General features: G+C 37.3%; 1 protein-coding gene across 1 annotated transcript in view; it reads left to right on the top strand.

The window, feature by feature from the left end:
- Positions 1-20,576, top strand: part of SCP2 (sterol carrier protein 2) — a 126,950-nt gene that overhangs the window by 81,133 nt on the left and 25,241 nt on the right. The window contains exon 12 of the mRNA XM_004438565.3: positions 10,751-10,904. Coding sequence (XP_004438622.2) covers positions 10,751-10,904 — 154 coding nt within the window. The remainder of the gene's footprint in view (positions 1-10,750; positions 10,905-20,576) is intronic.

Below are 20,576 nucleotides of genomic sequence, written 5' to 3'. Positions count from 1 at the left end.
GGAAGATCATGTCTATGTACCCCATATTTTATTTTATTATTTTAACAGTTTTATTGAGGTAAAATTAACATATAATCAACTTCTGACCCATGAACAAAGTATATATCTCCATTTATTTAGGTCTTCTTTCACTTTTCCCAGCAATGTATTCTGGTTTTCACTGTATAGGTCTTACACATTTTTTGTCAGATTTATCTCGTTTTTTCATTTTTTTTTAATGTTCAATTCATTTTTTTATTGATGTCATAATAGTTTATAACATTGTGAAATTTTAGTTGTACATTATTGTTTGCCAGTCACCATATAAATGCGTCCCCTCTCCCCTTGTGCCCACCCCCCAACCCCCTTCCCCCTGGTAACCACCAAACTGTTCTCTCTGTCCATGTGTTAGTTTATCTTCCACATATGAGTGAAATCATACGGTGTTTGTCTTTCTCTGTCTGGCTTATTTCGGTTAACATGATACCTTCCAGGTCCATCCATGTTGTTGCAAATGGGATGATTTTGTCTTTTTTTATGGCTGCGTAGTATTCCATTGTATATATATACCACATCTTCTTGATCCAATCCTCAGTCGAGGGACACTTGGGTTGCTTCCACTTCTTGGCTATAGTGAATAATGCTGCAATGAACTTAGGGGCACATAAGCCTCTTTGGATTGTTGATTTCAGGTTCTTTGGATAGATACCCAGTAGTGGGATAGCTGGATCATAAGATATTTCTATTTTTAATTCTTTGAGGAATCTCTCTACTGTTTTCCATAGAGGCTGCACCAGTTTGCATTCCAACCAGCAGTGAATTAGGGTTCCGATTTCTCCACAACGTCTCTAACATTTGTTAGTTTTTGTCTTGGTGATTATAGCCATTCTCACGGTGTAAGGTGATATCTTAGTGTAGTTTTGATTTGCATTTCCCTGATGATTAGTGATGTTGAACATCTTTTCATGTGCCTATCAGCCATCTGTATATCTTCCTTGGAAAAGTGTCTTTTCATATCCTCTGCCTATTTTTTGATCAAGTTGTTTGTTTTTTTGTTGTTCAGTTGTGTGAGTTCTTTATATATTATGGAGATTAACCTCTTGTCGGATATATGATTTGCAAATATTTTCTCCCAGATGGTGGGTTGTCTTTTCATTTTGATCCTGGTTTCATTTGCCTTGCAGAAGCTCTTTAGTCTGATGAAGTCCCACTTGTTTATTTTTTCTTTTGTTTCCCTTGTCCGAGTAGACATGGAATTCGAAAAGATCCCTCTATGACCCATGTCAAATAGTGTACTGCCTATATTTTCTTCCAGGAATTTTATTGTTTCAGGTCTTAGCTTCAAGTCTTTGATCCATTTTAAGTTAATTTTTGTGTGTGGCAAAAGAAAATAGTCTACTTTGATTCTTTTGCATGTGGCTGTCCAGTTTTCCCAGCACCATTTATTGAAGACACTTTCCTTTCTCCATTGTATGTTCTTAGCTGCTTGTCAAAGATTAGCTGTCCGTAGATGTGTGATTTTATTTCTGGGCTTTCAGTTCTGTCCCATTGATCTGTGTGTCTGTTTTTGCCAGTACCATGCTATTTTAATTATTATAGCTTTGTAATATATTTTGAAGTCAGGGATTGTGATGCCTCCAGCTTTGTTCTTTTTTCTCAGGATTGCTTTAGCTATTTGGGATCTTTTGTTGCCCCATATGAATTTTAGTATTCTTTGTTCTATTTCCGTGAAAAATGTCATTGGGATTCTGATTAGGATTGCATTGAAGCTGTAGATTGCTTTAGGTAGTATGGACATTTTAACTATGTTTGTTCTTCCAATCCATGTACGTGGGATATCTTTCCATTTTTTTGTGTCATCATTGATTTCTTTCAATAATGTCTTACAGTTTTCATTGTATAGGTCTTTCACCTCCTTGGTTAAATTTATTCCTAGATATTTTATTCTTTTTGTTGTGATTGTAAATGCGATTGTCTTCTTGAGTTCTCCATTAGTTCATTATTGAGTATAGAAATACAACTGATTTTTGTAAGTGGATTTTGTACCCTGCAACTTTGCTGTAGTTGATTATTTCTAATAGTTTTCCAATGGATTCTTTAGGGTTTTCTATATATAAAATCATGTCGTCTGCAAACAGCGAGTTTCATTTGTTCATTGCCTATTTGGTTTCCTTTTATTCCTTTTTCTTGCCTAAGTGTTCTGGCCAAAACCTCCAGTACTACGTTGAGTAAGAGTGGCGAGAGTGGGCACCCTTATCTTGTTCCTGTTCTCAGAGGAATGGCTTTCAGTTTTTCCCCGTTGAGTATGATGTTGGCTGTGGGTTTGTCATATATGGCCTTTATTATGTTGAGGTATTTTCCTTCTGTACCCATTTTGTTGAGAGTTTTTAATCATGAAAGGATGTTGGATCTTGTCAAATGCTTTCTCTGCATCTATTGAGATGATCATGTGGTTTTTATTCCTCGTTTTGTTAATGTGGTATGTCACATTGATTGATTTGTGGATGTTGAACCATCCGTGTGTCCCTGGTGTAAATCCCACTTGATCATGGTGTATGATCTTTTTAATGTATTGCCATATTCAGTTTGCCAATATTTTATTGAGGATTTTTGCATCTTTGTTTGTCAGCAATGTTGGCCTGTAATTTTCTTTCTTTGTATTGTCCTTGTCTTGCTTTGGTATCAGGGTGATGTTGGCCTTGTAGAATGTGTTAGGAAGTGTTCCATCTTCCTTTATTTTTTGGAATAGTTTGAGAAGGATAGGTATTAAGTCTTCTTTGAATGTTTGGTAAAATCCTCCAGAGAAGCCATCTGGTTGTGGACTTTTATTTTTTGGGAGGTTTTTGATTATTGTTTCAAACTCTTTACTTGTGATTAGTCTATTCAGATTCTCTATTTCTTCATGATTCAGTTTTGGGAGGTTGTATGAGTCTAAGAATTTATCCATTTCTTCTAGATTGTCCAATTTGTTGGCATATAGTTTTTCATGGTATTCTCTTATAGTCCTTTGTATTTCTGTGGTATCCGTTGTAATTTCTCCTCTTTCATATCTAATTTTATTGATTTGAGCCTTCTCTCTTTTTTTCTTAGTGAGTCTGGCTAAGGGTTCATCAATTTTGTTTATTTTCTCGAAGAACCAGCTGTTTGTTTCATTGATCCCTTCTACTGTTTGTTTGGTTTCAATTTCATTTATTTCTGCTCTAATTTTTATTATTTCCCTCCTTCTACTGACTTTGGGAGGGAAAGTTTGTTCTTCTTTTTCTAATTCTGTTATGTGTAGTTTAAGGTTGCTTATTTGGGATTTTTCTTGTTTGTTAAGGTGGGCTTGTAGTGCTATGAGTTTCCCTCTCAGGATTGCTTTTGCTACATCCCATATGAGTTGGTATGGTGTATTTTCATTTTCATTTGTCTCCGGATATGTTTTGCTTTCTCCTTTAATTCTTTCAGTCATCATTGGTTGTTCAGTAGCATGTTGTTTAGTCTCCACATCTTTGTCACTTTCCCAGTTTTTTCTTATAGTTGATTTCTAGTTTCATAGCCTTATGGTTGGAAAAGATGCTTGTTATGATTTCAATCTTGTCAAATTTATAGAGGCTTGCTTTGTTTCCCAACATATGGTCTATCCTTGAGAATGTTCCATGCACGCTTGAGAAGCAGGTGTAATCTGCTGTGTTTGGATGGAGTGCTCTCAATATATCTATTAAGTCTATCTCGTCTAGTTTTTCATTTAAGTCCACTATTTCCTTATTGACTTTCTGTCTGGATGATCTATCCATTGATAGACGTAAGAGGGATGTTAAGATCCCCAGTATTATGTTGTTGTTGTTAATATCTCCTTTTAGGTTTGTTAATTCTTGCTTTATGTACTTTGGTTCTCCTGTGTTGGGTGCATATATATTGATAAGTGATATGTATTCTTGGTGGAGTGTCTCTTTTATCATTGTATATTGCCCCTCTTTGTCTCTCATTACCTCTTTTATCTTGAAGTCTACTTTGTCTGATATAAGTATGGCAACACCTGCTTTCTTTTGTTTGCCATTAGCTTGGAGTATTTTCTTCCGTCCTTTCACTCTGAGCCTGTGTTTATCTTTAGAGCTGAGATGTGGTTCCTGGATGCAGCATATTTTTGGATCTTCTTTTTTAATCCATCCCGCCACCTTGTGTCTTTTGATTGGCGAATTCAAACCATTTACATTTAGAGTGATTATTGATATATGAGGGCTTATTGTTGCTATTTTATCGCTCATTTTCTGGTTCTTTTGCATTTCCTTTGTTTCTCATCCTGTGTGTTTTGGATTACCAATTCAGTTTGGTGGTTCTGTCCAATGGTTTCCTTAGTTTTCTCTTTATTTATCGTATGTGTCTCTGTTCTGATTATTTGTTTAGTAGTTACCATGAGGTTTGTATTAAAAATCTCGTAGATGAGATAGTCCATTTTCTGATGGCCTCTTATTTCCTTAGACTAAGTCGATTCCATCCTTCCCCTTCTAAGTTATTATTGTCACAACTTATTCCATCTTGTGTTGTGAGTGTGTTTAAAGTGATGAGGTTATATTTATTTTTGGTGTTTTCCTTCCCTTAATCTTTGATGTTATAACTAAGTGTTTGCTAACGTATCCTGATAGAGAGGTGCAATTTTTCTGATTTTATCTACCTGTTTTTCTCCTTGTTCAAAGCTTTGTATCCCCTTTCTCTCTTTTTTTTTTTCAGGCATGAGGGCCTTTTTGAGCATTTCTTGTAGTGGGGGTCTTGTGGCAATGAAGTCCCTTAGCTTTTGTTTATCTGGGATAGTTATTATTTCTCCATCATATCTGAAGGATATTTTCACTGGATAGAGTATTCTTGGCTGAGAGTTTTTGTTTTTCAGAATTTTGAATATATCATTCCACTCTCTCCTAGCCTGTAAAGTTTCTGCCCAGAAATCGGGTGAGAACCTGGTAGGAATTCCTTTGTACATTATTTTTTTTGTCTTGCTGCCCTTAATATTTTTTCTTTATCATTGACTTTTGCCAGCTTGACTACATATGCCTTGGAGAGGGTCTTTTAATGTTGATATATTTAGGAGATCTGCTGACTTCATTCACTTGTATTTCCAGCTCCTTCCGCAGGTTTGGGAAGTTCTCAGCTGTTATTTCTTTTCTTTTTTTTTTTTTTGAGAAAAATTGGCTCTGTGCAAACATCTGTTGCCAATCTTCCCCTTTTTTTCTTTTTTCTCCCCAAAGCCCAGTACATAGTTGTGTATCATAGTTGTAGAGTTGTAGCTCTTCTATATGGGATGCCGCCTCAGCATGGCTTGATGAGAGGTGAGTAGGTCCGTGCCCAGGATCCGAACTGGTGAGCCCCAGGCCACCGAAGTGGAACGTGCAAACTTAACCGCTGCGCCACCGGGCCGGCCCCTCAGCTATTATTTCTTTGAACAAGCTCTCTGCTCCTTTTTCCCCTCTCTTCTCCCTCTGGAATACCTATAATCCTTATGTGGCATTTCCTAATTGAGTCGGATATTTCTCAGAGAACTTCTTCATTTCTTTTTAGTCTTAGTTCTCTCTCCTCCTCCATCTGGAGCATTTATGCATTCCTATCTTCAATATTGCTAATTCTTTCCTCCATATTGTCAGCTCTGTTCTTTAAAGATTCCAGATTTTTCTTTATCTCCTCTGTTGTGTTTTTCATCTCCAACATTTCTGATTTTTCTTTATAGTTTCAATCTCTTTTGTGAAGAAGTTCCTGATTTCATTGAATTGTCTATCTATATTTTCTTGTAATTTGTTGAGCTATTTTATGATAGCTATTTTGAATTCTCTGTCATTTAGGTTATAAATTTCTGTGCCTTCAGGATTGATTTCTGGGTGCTTGTCATTTTTCTTCTGGTCTGGAAATTTAATATATTTTTCCATACTGCTTGAGGGCATGGGCTTATTTTTCCTTGTGCTGAAAATATCTAGTTGCAGCTTCCACCTGCCACCACTGGCAGGGTCAAGAGCTGTGTATTCTGAGCCTGCTGCAATCTGCGGGTGTTCTGGCCGACCAGCTGTGCTGGTACTCTGGGTGGAGGGAGGGGCTCTTTCTTTTGCCTACCCAATCCTGGGGGCTTCTCGCTCTTCCCTCACTATCTGCTCTCCTGGGGTGCTGGCTTGATGAAGATACCCCCACAACAGTTTGGCCCCCTCCGTATGGGAATTTCCCACAGGCTGTGAGAGAACTTGGAGGAGAGGAGCTCTCGTTACCTTGTTCCACATCCTCCAGGGGTTCCAGCACCTCCACCTTCAGATGTAACGCTGCGTGGGTCTCTCAGACATCTTTTGTGTTGTTTGAATGTCCTCTGTTAGCATATGAACGTCTTTTTTGTTGTATCTTAGTGGGGGAGAGTCTAAGGGGAAAAGTTCACTCTGCCGTGATGCTGATGTCACTCAGTATTTCATATTTTTGATGCTATTGTAAATGCTAGTTTTTCAGTTTCAATATTTCATTGCTAATATGTAGAAATACAATTGATTTTTATATATTCATCTCATATTCTTGCTAAAATTCACTTATTAATTCTAGTAGCTCTTAAAAAAACTCCGTCAGGTTTTTGATATAGACAATTCTATCATCTGTAAGACAGTTTTATGTTTTCCCCTTCATCATTATGAAATGGCCTTCTTTCCCTGGCAAGTCTTTGCTCTCAAATCTACTTTGACTGTTTTAACATAGCCACTCCAGCTTTCAAATTTTAACTAATGTTAACATGGTATATCTTTTTCTATTCTTTTACTTTTAACCTATTTGTGACTTTATATTTAAAGTGCATTGGCAGCGTTTAGTTGGATCTTGCTTTTTTTCTCTACTCTATCAATCTCTGCATTTAATTGGGGTGTTTAGACCATTTACATTGGATGTGATTTTTAACATGATTACGTTTGAGTCTGTCTTGTTATTTGTGTTCTCTTTGTCTCAGCTGTTCTTTATTTCTTTTTTCCTTTTTTTTTTAATTTTTTACCTTTTTTGGGATTAATTGAATATTTTTTATGACTTCATTTTATCTTTATCTTATCATAGTCTATCTTCAAGTGATATTATACCACTTCACTAATAGTAAAAGAACCTTATAATAGTATACCTGCATTTCTTCTGTCCAGGCCTTGTAATACTGTTGTTGTAAATTTTTATTTTACATATGTTATAAACCCCACAAGAAATTTTTTTTTTTTTGCTTCAACAATTATCTTTTAAAGAGATTTAAACAGTAAGGAAGAAACCTTATTTATCCAGGAAATTACCACTTCCAGTGCTCTTCATTCCTTTGTGTAAATCCATATTTCCGTCTGCTGTCATTTTCCTTCTGCCTAAAGGACTTCAACATTTCTTATAGTGTGGGTATTGCAGTATGGTGATGAATTCTTTCAGCTTTGTATGTCTGAAAATGTCTGTATATTACTTTTGTTTTTGAAAGATATTTTACATTTGGTAGCATTATAGGTGGAAAATTTTTTAACTTTTGGAGGAAAAAACTGCTTTTACGTAAGTATGCGTCCTTCAATGTATGCCGAATCCATTAAAGCTTTTTGCCCTTTGAAACTCAACAAACCTTTTCTTTCTCAAAAAGCCCACCTCCAATAATAGAAAAACATGCTTTTTTATGTTGTTTATACTAAGTCCTTTAGATGTATAATTTGAAACTAAAGCTGAGTTATGACTTTTTTGTACTTCCTGTCTTAATGGTATAGGAAGAGTTATGGGTTCAAGGAAACAGAGGAAGAAAGGACCTCAGGTAATATCTCAAAATGTTATCCCCTGTAGTTTTTCCATTCTGTGGTTTTCCATGGCACTTAGTATTTATCTTTATTAGCACTTTATATTACACTGTGAGTTCTTTGTATCTTCATTGCTTAGTGGAGTGTTTGGTACATGTTTGAATGGTTTATTTTTAGTAGCAACCAGACTATATACCTATGTAGCTGAGTCCTAGGCTAGTTATTTTTATATAAAAAGATTGACTATCTTGTTAGGAAATTTTTGCAGCAAGATATCACTAAAATGAAGTAATCAGGTTACAAAAATTTTTTTTCCCTTCATCAGAGGCATTACTGTTTGAATATACTGCTTTGAGGGATGCCCATTCCTATATCCATCCACAATTTATAAGTATATGATATTCATATTTGATAGTTTGTTTTTTCCAAGCAGAGGAAAAATATGGTTTTCAATTCAGTGCCAGAAATTATCCAAGAAAGGACAATTAAAAAAAATTTTTTCTCAGATAGTTTATGCTTTCATAACTGGTTGCTACGCCTTCTTGGCAAGCGGATCTTTGGCACCAACTTTTGACTTCCACCCTTCACAGATCTAGATTTTAGAAATAGAAAAAATGCCAGTTTATTCTGAAAGTAGACAACCAGAAAGCTGAGATAATCAGTATGTTTTCCCACTGACAGTCATCTTTTGTCAAAAGCAAATAAATGACAAGAAAATAAGTTGATAATATGGATCTTTATTCCCTCCCTCCCTTCTTCCTTTTTTGCCACATATGAGATAGCATAGAGATTTATTGCAGTGTACCAGATCTACTACAGTATCAATGGTATGGTGCGATTGAAATTATTGCAAAATCTGGAAGTACTTCCAGTATTCGTTCATGTTCTCTCTCTCTCTCCCTCTCTCCCTCCCCGCCTCTCCCTCTCTCTCACTCTCATATTGACTGTCTTGAGCACTCTCTGGCCTCACTCACTTAACTTTCTATTCCTTAAGTAGGCCATGTTCCTTTTTTGCACATGCTCATCTCACTTCTTGAAGCATTCTTAGAATTCCTCCTTTTTGCCTGGCTAGGTCCTCTTTATTCATAGGACTTCAGTTGAGATCTCCATTCATCTGGGAATCATTGTTTGATCTTCCAAGCTGTGCTAGATAGTCCTCTGTGTGCTTGTAGCACCTGTGCTAATGCCTGTGATAGCATTATCAGACCGTATTGTGAATGCCTGCATCTTTATATCTCAGACTGTCAGCTTCATGAGGGAAAAGACCATGCCTGTCTTGTTTATTGATGGATCTTCTGAGCCTTGTGCAATGTCTGGCACATAATAGGCGTTCAGTAAATATTTGTTGGATGGAAGGGTAGATAAATATCTAATTGGTTGCTTGCATTTTTTACCAGGATTATATAATAAGCATTTTCTTAGATTGTTAAGAACTTTATAAACATTATTTAAAATAGGAACAAAGTACTTTGTCATATGGCTAGCTCATAATATATATATAACCATTCCCCAGTTATTTTACTTCTAGATTATCTAGTTTTTCACTGTTACAACAATGTGATGAATAGATACTTTTGTGTGTAAAACTTTGCCTCTGCTTGATTATTTCCACAGAATGGTTTTCAAGGCATTTCAGAGGCTCTTTATAATTTTGTACATTGCTTTCCAAAAAGGGTTGTACCAGTTTGAACTTTGACCAGTACCATATGGAGGTGGCTGTCTTGCCATAGTCTCCCTAGCTTTGATTAGTCCCATTTTAAAACATCTTTACCAATTTGATTGGTTAAAAATGGTATCTTTCTGTTTGATTTGATCAAGGTGAGGTTAAATGTTTTCTCAAATATTTATAAACTATGTATATTTATTCTTTTGTGAAGAAAACTAGCAGTATTTCCCCACTCATGTATATATAAGACCAGTTTGAATAGTTTTTTTTTGGTCTTACACATTCACTGAATGTTTAAGCTTTTTATATGGCAGATTTATAGTAAAATTGTTTGCCCCATAGTTTGGATATATTAGTAAAATCAGTCACTTTGACCTTCCTCATTAATATTCAAAATGTTCACAATTCAAAAAATCATTACAAGGGATTACCTATTTTAAAACAGTGTTTAAGATCTATATTCTGTAAATATATAGACACTGCTTGGAAATAGGAAGTGGCAGTTAAATTTCTTGAGGAGTTTGGGGTTGAGATAGGAGCGCACAGGTACTGGGAATCAGAAGTTGTGATTGGGAGTGTGGGTGGAAGAACAGACGCTGTAGGTAGACCTGTGTAGCTCTGCCTCCAGGACATGAAACCAGTCTATTCTGATAGAACATTCTTAACTCAGCTATCCTCAAATAGCTGGTCTGGTAGAAAGAAAACAAATGTAAATCAGGAGACATGGGTTCTCACCTCAACTCTGGAATTAGTTTGCTTTGTGACCATTCACAAATTCCTTAATCTTACAGTTTCTCAGTGTTTACATCATAAAGTTCTTGCCAGCTCTAAAAATCTTTGATTTTATTATCCAAGGGACAAAATGCTCTTCTTGTGAATCTAGAGCTATTCTTGTGAATAGGTCTGGAAAACAATTCATTCTTGTTGGGAACTATTTGGAGAAAACAATAGGAAAATTCTCCATACCAGCTAAATTTTTTAGGGCAAGAAAACTCCCAAATCCCAGATTCTTTTGATACATTAAAAATGGTAAAATTAGTTATTTTTATGCCATTTTGCCTGAGTCAGAGAACTGTATATTCAGTGTTTTCTCTTTCTACATGGCCAGAAAATGACAAGGTGGATAAATTTAAAGAGTGCAGGGAATTTCTTAGGCCTGAATATTGTCTAAATACAAAGATTACTTGGGGAGAGGAGGGGACTAGCAATAAAAACCATGAGTGCTTTTAAGAGAAGTTATTATTTAGGCAAACGTTGTCTCAGCTTAATTAAAAGTCACAAATAAATATTAGCCCTTTGCTGGCCTGAGAAAGCTGGTTGGGGCAGCTTTCTAAACCAACGGAATCTGACCGCTCTGTGTTCGATTTGTTAGGTCTGGCTCAGTGTGCTGAACTCTGCTGGCAGCTGAGAGGGGAAGCCGGAAAGAGGCAAGTTCCTGGTGCAAAGGTTGCTCTGCAGCATAATTTAGGCCTTGGAGGAGCTGTAGTTGTCACGCTTTACAGGATGGGTTTTCCTGAAGCTGCCAGGTAAGTGGCACGCTGGGTTTTGTCTGGCAATGAATCCTGACTTTTCACAGCTGATGACGTTGTAAGTGTAAAAAGTACTAATTTTGTTGTCTTGTACTCAAAGAATAAGTATCTGCTTACATTGCTTTAATAGCATGGGTTAAAACTTTAAAACTGCCCATTAGCTTTTACGCTTAACCAGCCTTAGGAAAATTTTGTTCAAAAAGGAGGCAGCGTAGTCAAAAGAGTGCTGAACTGGAAGCCCAAGCCGGCTGGGTCTTTGTCTCAGCCCTGCCAACCTGAGTAATTGTGATTTAGCAAGTCACTTTTTGGTTTCCTTTCCCACAATTTGCTTTCTCCCCATAGCCTCCGGGCTTCTGAACTTGTTTGGAGAAAGTCATCGAGTATGCTGATTGGATCGCCGCAAATTTACGTTTCTGAATCCAGCTAAGCCCTCACAGTTGCTAGGATCCTTCTTATTTGTTTCTTGCTGATTTTCTTCCTGTCCTTGTCAAATGCCTGTGCTCCTCAAATCTCTAAGTATTTTCTTTTCCAAGCCTGTCAGGATCCCTCAATTTCCTTGCTCAGCTCTCAGAGAAGTGCTCCTCCTTCCTAGAGGAAAAAAAGTCCCTCTTCTTTTCCAAGGCCCAGCTTTCCTCTTACATGCTTTTGTTTCCAACCACTTTCTGTAACTTTGTTCCAAATATTACATATACCCTCCCCCTTTTGAATCTTTCCATGTTTGCCTTTCCGTTGACTCCTTTCCCTCTGTCAGTAAACATATTCGCGTGTTCAGTATTCTAACAAATCTATTTTTCTTCTTGCTTTAATTATTCTCTTTCGTGATGAGCCTTTTATATTGAGCCACCTTTGTTTTTCCATGCTGAAATACTTACAGTCTAGTTTCTGACCTCACCACTGAGGTCAGGTAAGGCCACCAATGATCTGATTATGAAATTATGATACGTCCTTGTCTTTGTTTTCTGTACTTATTCTCTTTAACCTTGGCTGCAGCTTTCAACACTGATTGGCTCCGTTTTCTCTCCTGAAATTTTTGGTAATTATTTATTCATTTATTCACACTTGAGTTCCACAAAGGGTATGCGACACATTTCTTTTACAGAATCCGTTATATTCTTATGTGTTGCAAGCTCTTGAGTCTCTTCTCTCACTCTTCTTTCTCTGCCTGGAATGTCATTTCTGTTGTGAAAATTCTATCCTTCTTTTAAGGCCCATCTCAGGTACCATCTCCCTTTAAATATCCGCAGCACTTTGTACCTTTTTGGTCCCTATCCAATTTTGGTTCAGTTGTAGTGTATCTAGCTTGTTTTTTATTCTCTTTATTTATTTATTTATTTTAATTGAGGTAACATCAGTTTATAACATTATGTAAATTTCAGATGTACATCATTATGTTTCGATTTCTGTGTAGACTACATCATGTTCACCACCCAAAGATTAATTATCGTCTATTACCATACACATGTGCCCTTTTACTCCTTTCACCCCCTCCCCCCTTCCTTTCCCTCTGGCAACCACCAAGCTACTATCTATATCTATGTATTTGTTTGTTGTTGTTGTTTTTATCCTCCACATATGAGTGAAATCATGGGTATTTGGCTTTTTCTGTCTGACTTATTTCGCTTAGCATAATACCCTCAAGGTCCATGCATGCTGTCCTCTAGCTGTCTTTTATTCTCTTACATGAACTCCTTGAGGCCTAAGACTGACTTCTCCCCACCTCTCTGAAGATCTCTCTCATAGTAAATGTTATTGAATTACATCAAATAAAAAGATGTTAAGATGTTGAATTTCAAGTTTTCTCCTAAATCTAATTCATTGGTTCTGTATTGTCCTCTAGAATTCCACCAGTTTGTATTTGGAGTTGAAAACTCTCAGTAAAAGCCAAACCATAAAGAGCTACTAGAGTCAGCATATTAGTGTAGCTATCTGATTTGCTCAGAATAGAAGGTTATGAATTTTGGGCAATAAATTCTATTTTAAACATGGAATTCTCATAGTTGTTTTATTTTCAGGAGACTAAATAATTAAGAGAGAGAATTGTTCACGATAACTACAGTTGATATTTCTGGTGAGGCAGAGGTTTGAAAAAATCCAGATGATGTATTAATGACTGATAAGAAATTGGCTTGAAATATTGAAGATATTATGGATAGTTTTAGTGATAGAACATGACTCACTCCAAAGGCCAAAGTTGGGAAAATAATTCTAACTTTGATGATGCAAATATAGTTTTAAAATGAGGTTGTGGTTTGGTTTTAAACAAAGTAATTGTAAGGTACCCATTGCATATGATCTGATTTGCTTAGTTTCTCTCTTAGCTGCCTTTGATGGAGCAACTGCTTCATGCTTAGGCCCCCAAGTGTGGTCCTCTGAGTATGTGGGGAAGGCAGGCATACTTTTTTCAAAATGCTGTAGAAGTCCACAGGAAGATATTATTATGAAGAAGGTAAATTTGAACTAGGATGGCTAGGATTGCCCAGCAGAAGGGTAGAGGAAGGGCATTCCAGGCCTGTACCTAGGTACAGAGATTTGAAAATACAAGGAGGTTTAGTGAGTGCTTGTGCTGTGTGGGTGTAGGGTGGATTATTTTGTGTGTGCCTGGGTAGAGGGGCAGAGTCAGTAGTGTGTAGGTGACAGGAGATGCAGCTGTAACAGTAGATTGGATGATGGTTTTGAAATGCTATGCTCAGGAGTTTGGAGCTTATTCTACAGAATATGAGTTTTAGCAAAAGATTGTGTGATTATATTGTGCTTTAGGTAGATCAGTCTGGCATTTTTTTGAGTTGAGTAGTGGAGAGACCAGAGGCCAGGCATCCCTTAGGAGGCAGAGCAGTAATGTGGTTAAGAAATGATTAGTGCTGCAACGGAGACTGTGAAAATGAAGAGGAGTGGTCATATTTAAGAGCTATGACCACTTGCATTTAATTTACAATTAAACTTTAATTTAGACTAGTTTTGAATATGAGTATACTTTGTATTATAACATCCTATTCATTTTATTTAAATGAGGAGCTTTTATGATAGACTGAGAATAGATTTGCATTCTGTACTCTGTTAAATGAAATCTATTTTTAAAACCCAACTTTGTTTTCTTTTGTTTTTTCCATTTTTTAATTAAGGTATAATTTACATACAGTAAAAATCACCCTTTTTAGTGCATAGTTCTGCAAGTTTTGACAAACATATACCGTCATGTAACTACCACCATAATCAAGATACAGAAGAGTTCCATCACCCCTCCAAAAATTCCTTGTTCACCTTTGTAGTCAACTCTTCCCCCTACCCTCCATCCCCTGGCAACCACTGATCTGTTTTCTGCCCTATAGTTTTCTCTTGCCAGAATATCCTGTGAGTAGAATAAAAAAGCCTTTGAGTCTGGCTTCTTTCACATAGCATAATGCATTTGAGATACATCTATGTTATTGTGTGTATCAGTATTTGTTCCATTTTATTGCTGAGTGGTATTCCACTGTATGGATGTACCATACCCATTCCTTGGTTGAGGCGTATTTGGATTGCTCCCGTTTTTTTTAATGGAAAATTATTTAAGTTAGCTTGAAATTTTAACTCAACAGGTGAAAACCCTAAGTGATATAAGAAGTTAAAAGTTAGAAGTAAAAATTGTATCCATGTAATGATTATAACTGTATGCATGCTTATAAACAAGGACTAGAAAAAGCAATATGGAAAAATGAATATAGGAAAGTTGTTGGAGTGGTGGGATTGTAGGTCATTAGCTTTTTCATTTTCTAAATTTCTGTTTTAATTAGAATCCTTTCAGCCTGGTGGTGTAGCAGTTAAGTTCGCGTGTTCCGCTTCGGTGGCCCAGGGTTCACTGGTTTGGATCCTGGGCGCAGACCTTCTTACCACTCATCAGGCCATGCTGAGGCTGCGTCCCACATAGGAGAACTAGAAGGACCTACAACTAGGATATACAACTATGTACTGGGGCTTTGGAGAGAAAAAAAGAAAAAGAAGATTGGCAATAGGTGTTACCTCAGGGCCAATCTTCCTCAAAAAAAAAAAAAAAAGAATAGTACAAGGAACTCCCATATACCTTGTACTCAGATTTACCAATTGTTTACATTTTTCCCCATTTGCTTTATCATTTTTTCTCTGCATATGTTTATATATATATATATGAATATTTTTTCTGAAATATTTGAGAGAAAGTTGGAGACATTAATGCTCCTTTATCCCTGAATATTTCAGTGTATATTTCTAAAAACAAGGCCATTCTCTTACTTAACCACAGTATAGTTATCAAAGTAGGAAAATTTAACACTTATAGAATGCTATTACCTAACCAAAGAACATATTCACAGTTTGACAACTGTCCCAAAAATATCTTTATGAAAGAGTCTATAAGCTTTATTTTTTCTCCTTGTCCAGGATCCAATCCAGGATCCTCAATGCATTTAGCTGTTAATGTCTCTTTAGTTTCCTTTAATCTGAAACAGTCCCTCAGCTTTTTTTGTATTTCTTGACCTTGACTCTTTTGAAGAGTACAAGTACATTCTTTAAGAGTGGAATGTCTCTCAATTTGCATTATCTGATGTTTCCTCATAATTAGATTCAGGTTGTACATTTTTTGCAGGAATACCACTGAAGTGATATTGTGTCCTTCTTAGTGCATCATGTCTGGAGGCACATGATGTTGGTTGATGCTGGTTGTCCCATTGATGATGTTTAGCTTTATCATCTGGTTGAGGTGGTATCTACCATATTTTCCTCTGAAAAGTAACTGTTTTTTTCTTTGTAGTTAATAATTTGTGTGAGATGCTTTGAGATTATGTAAATACCCTGTTCGTCATCAAACTTTTACCCATTATCCATTCATTTTAGCATCCATCAAGGTTTTTTTCTAATTTCATCATTCCTTATGTTTATTAGGTGGCATTCTGCTATAAGAGTTTCTCTTCTCTCCCATTTTTAAATATATTCATATCTATCTATATCTGTCTGTCTATCTATCTATCTGTCTGTCGCTAAATATATCAGTATGAACTCATGAACTCTTATTTCATTCAATAGGTTATAATTCATTAGTATCATTCATTCATTCATTCATTTGTTTATTTATTTATTATTTATTTTTTTGCTGAGGAAGATTCACCCTGAGCTAACATCCATGCCAATCTTCCTTTATTTTTAGTATGTGGGCCACCAGCACAGCATGGCTACTAACAGAGTTGTGTTGGTCTATGCCTGGGAACCAAACTCCACCGAAGCAGAGTATGCTGAACTTAACTACTAGGCCACCGGGGCTGGCCCAGTATCATTTATTTTGATACTCAAACTGTCCCTGCATTGGCCAGTGGGAGTGCCTTTTAGCTGACTCATAATGTCTGATGATTCTTTTTAGTACTTACTTTCTAGCTCAGGAAGATATTCTAGGCTCAGCCTGTACTTTCCATGTCCCAGCCCTAGGATCAGCCATTTCTCCAAGGAGCCCTGGTTCCTTTTAGTGGAGAATGGTATTTAGAAACCACAGTGTGGCTGCTAGCTGAGTGCTCATTGTTATTCTGGGCCTTCTCAGAGGACACAGTGGATACACACATACAGACACACACGTTACTTTAGTTTTATTTTAAAAGATATTTAGGGAGTACATGCCAAAATCTTACCTGATAATATCTGTCTCCATACTAACGTAGCCACCAGTTAGTTAGCAGTTAGAATGAAGAAATTATAAAACTACTTAAATGTCATCTGTATGTGACATCTTTTTAAATTTCTTATAGACTGGAATTATCAGAAGGACAGTGTTGATCAGTGGAAAGAGTACCCCATCACTTTTCCATCACCCTATCTGGTTTGGGTATGTTACCCTAACCTTTTCCTCGGTTAGAAAAGAGTGAAAATACTTACTTAAGGGATTAGAAAACTAACAAATAAAAAAATACCTACCACACATTGCAGTTGCTCAATAAACTGTTGATTTCTGATTTCCCTGTGCATTTTCTTTTCTTCTTTTCTGTTTCTGTAGTTTATGACACTAGATAAATGGTTGAAAATGGTTTTATTTTTTGAATTACAAATGTCACCTAGGAATTTGGAAAAAATGAACTTTAATTTTAGTTCAGAATGGGGAACATATCCAACTCACTGAAGCCCGCAGTTTGGTTCTTTGGGCTGGGTTTCTGTCCGTGATGGGACTGTGTGCCTGCTCTGAAGTCAGCGGGAGTTACTGATTGCAAATGAGCCTTATTCCCTAGTCCTTATGTGCCCTGCCCAACCATCTCTAATTAGAACAAACTGATTACTGGTAAAATGTGAGATTTAGGGATGGAGACTTGATTAAAATATACGATTCTGTATTCTTCCTAAACACTAAGAATAACAGCAACCACTTTAAAAATTATTTAACAGCTTTATTGAGATGTAATTCACCCATTTTAAGTGTACATTCAGTGGGTTTTAGCATATCATGGAGTTGTATAATCATCACCACAATCAATTTTAGAACATTTTTATCACCCCAAAAAGAAGCCGTGTACTGATTAGCAGTCACTCTCCAGGCCCCTCCTTGCAGGCTCTGGCAACCACTAATCTACTTTCTGTCTCTATAGATGTACCTATTCTGGACATTTCATATAAATGAAATCATACAGTATGTGGCCTTTCCTGACTGGTGCTTTCATTTAGCATAATATTTTAAAGGTTCATCATGTTACAGGAATGAATATAGTTCATTCCTTTTGATAGCTGAATAATATTCCATTATGAGGGTTTCAATTTCTCTGCATCCTCATTAACACTTGTTATTGTCTGTCTTTTTTATTTTAGCCATCCTAGTGGGTGTGAAGTGGTATCTCATGGTTTTGATTTGCATTCCCCTAATGGCTAAGGATGTTGAACGTCTTTTCATGTGCTTATTGGCCATTTGTATATCTTCTTTGGAGAAAAATCTGTTCAGATCTTTTGGCCATTTTTTAATTGGGTTATTTGTTTTGTTATTATTGAGTTGTAGTAATTCTTTAACAACCACTTTTTAAAGGCCTAGTATGTGCCAGGACCATGGTAGGGTGTTTCACATGCACTTCTTTGTTTAACCCTCATGAAAACCCCACATGGTAGGTATTATACCTTGTTTACAGATAAGGAGACTGATGATCATGGGTTAAACAACTTATCTAAAGAGTTTTTTTTTTTTGTGAGGAGATCAGCCCTGTGCTAACATCTGCCAATCCTCCTCTTTTTTTGCTGAAGAAGACTGGCCCTGGGCTCACATCTGTGCCCATCTTCCTCCACTTTATATGGGACACCGCCACAGCATGGCTTGCCAAGCAGTGCATCAGTGCGCGCTGGGATCCGAACCGGCGAACCCCGGGCTGCCGCAGCGGAGCGCACGCACTTAACCGCTTGCGCCACTGGGCCGGCCCCAACTTATCTAAAGAGAGTCTTAAGTGGTAGCCATCAAGATTCTAACCCTCAGGCCGACCCTGTGGCTTAGCTGTTAGGTGCCCTCGCTCCACCACTGGTGGCCCCGGGGTTCAGATCCCCGGCATGCGCCGACGCACCCCTTCTCCGACCATGCTGAGGCTACGCCCCACATACAGCAACTAGAAGGATGTGCAACTATGACATACAACTATCTACTGGGGCTTTGGGGAGGGGGAAAAGCAGGAGGATTGGCAATAGATATTAGCTCAGCAAAAAAGAGGAGGATTAGCACGGATGTTAGCTCAGGGCTGATCTTCCTCACAAACACACACAAAAAAAGATTCTAACCCTCGTCTGTCTGAGTTCAAAGTTCTTGTTTGGTTGGCTACTCTGTGCTTCTGATCTTTGACAGTGTTGAAGCGGTGCCTGTATTCTAGGCTTTAGAATGAAAATTTTTGGGAAGCGTAGAGGGAATTCATACAGCAAATAGTTAATCTTCAAAGTCCCTTCCAACATTTTATGTACTGGATTTATGCCAGGAAACTTGTATATAAACCAAATGAAAAAATAACAACAATTAGAATTTAGTTTCTACTAAAAGAATTTTGTATACAAAGAAATCATGAGGAACATCCTTTTGTAATATGAGTAATCTCTTTTCTGAGTTTGTTATTATATTTAGTTTCCCTAGAGCAGGACACATATCAAATAAATTATAAGGTATGAGGGATTTTCAGAAAATATTGATAAAACTTTTTTTTTGGGAATTTTTAAAATTTTTATTGTGGTCACACTGGTTTTTAACATTATATAAAATTTCAGGTTTACATCATTATATTTCGACTTCTGTATAGACTGCATTGTGTTCACCACCAAAAGTCTAGTTGCCATCTGTCACCATACACCTGTGCCCCTTTACCCCTTTCACCCTCCCCCCACCCCCTTCCCCTCTGGTAACCACCAGTCTGTTCTGCGCTTGATAAAACTTTTTTTTTTTGCTTTTTTTTTTTGTGAGGGAGATCAGCCCTGAGCTAACATCCATGCCAATCCTCCTCTTTTTGCTGAGGAAGACTGGCCCTGAGCTAACATCCGTGCCCATCTTCCTCCACTTTATGTGGGACGCGCCAGCATGGCCTGACAAGCGGTGCGTTGGTGCGTGCCCAGGATCCAAACCCCGGGCCGCCAGCAGCTGACTGCGCGCACTTAACCGCTACGCCACGGGCCGGCCCCATGATAAAACTTTTTATATACAGTACTCACCCCTTATTCGTGGGGGATACGTTCCAAAACCCCCAGTGGATGCCTGAAACTGCAGATAGTGCCCAGCCCTATATATACCATGTTTTTTCCTATAAATACATACTTATGATAAAGGTTAATTTGTAAATTAGGCAGAGTAAGAGATTAACAACAATAAATAGTAATAAAATACAACAATTATAACAATATACTCTAATACAAGTTACTGTAGGTCTTGCATAGCAACCTCAGCAGATGATCTTTTTTCTTTCCTTATTAAAAAGTCGAGAACTTTCACCTTTCACTTAAAGGAAGCACTTTATGGTTTCTCTTTGGCATATTTGAATTTCCAGCATCACTACTTGTGCGCTTTGGAGCCGCTAATAAGTAAAATAAGGGTTACTTGCATACAAGCACTGCAATACTGCAACAGTTAATCTGATAACCAAGATGGCTACTAAGTGACTAAGGGCAAGTAGTGTTTACAGCATGGATGTGCTGGACAAAGGGATGATTCATGTCCCAGGTGGGACGGAGCAGGCTGGTGTGAGATTTCATCACACTACTCAGAATGGTGCAGCAATTGAAAACTTACGAATTGTTTATTTTTTGAATTTTCCATTTAATATTTTCGGACAGGGGTTGACGCTGGGTAACAAACTTTGGAAAGCAAAACCGCAGATGGGGGGACTACTGTATTAACTTTTTTCTAATCCAGATGAAAAGTTGGTTAATCATTATTAGCTGATGAGCTTTTTAAAACAAGCAAGATAGAATTCTGTGACCTGTGGGTACATGTCTGAACTCTGCCCATGAAGTATCAAGATACTTCGTACACTGACAAGTCCTACTAGTATCAGTTATTGTTTTATCATAAATGATTAAGAAGTAGCAAGCTTAGGGGCTGGCCCAGTGGCGCAGTGGTTAAGTTCGCGCGCTCTGCTTCAGTGGCCCGGGGTTCGCCGGTTTGGATCCTGGGCGCAGACCTACTCACCGCTCATCAAATCATGCTGAGGCAGCGTCCCACATAGAAGAACTAGAAGG

The sequence above is a fragment of the Ceratotherium simum genome, chromosome 22 (genome assembly GCF_057802395.1).
Source record: "Ceratotherium simum simum isolate JZ-2026a chromosome 22, ASM5780239v1, whole genome shotgun sequence".
In the NCBI taxonomy this organism is placed as follows: Eukaryota; Metazoa; Chordata; class Mammalia; order Perissodactyla; family Rhinocerotidae; genus Ceratotherium; species Ceratotherium simum.
Note: the sequence above shows the minus strand (reverse complement) of the source record. Positions and strands in the feature narration are given on the sequence as shown.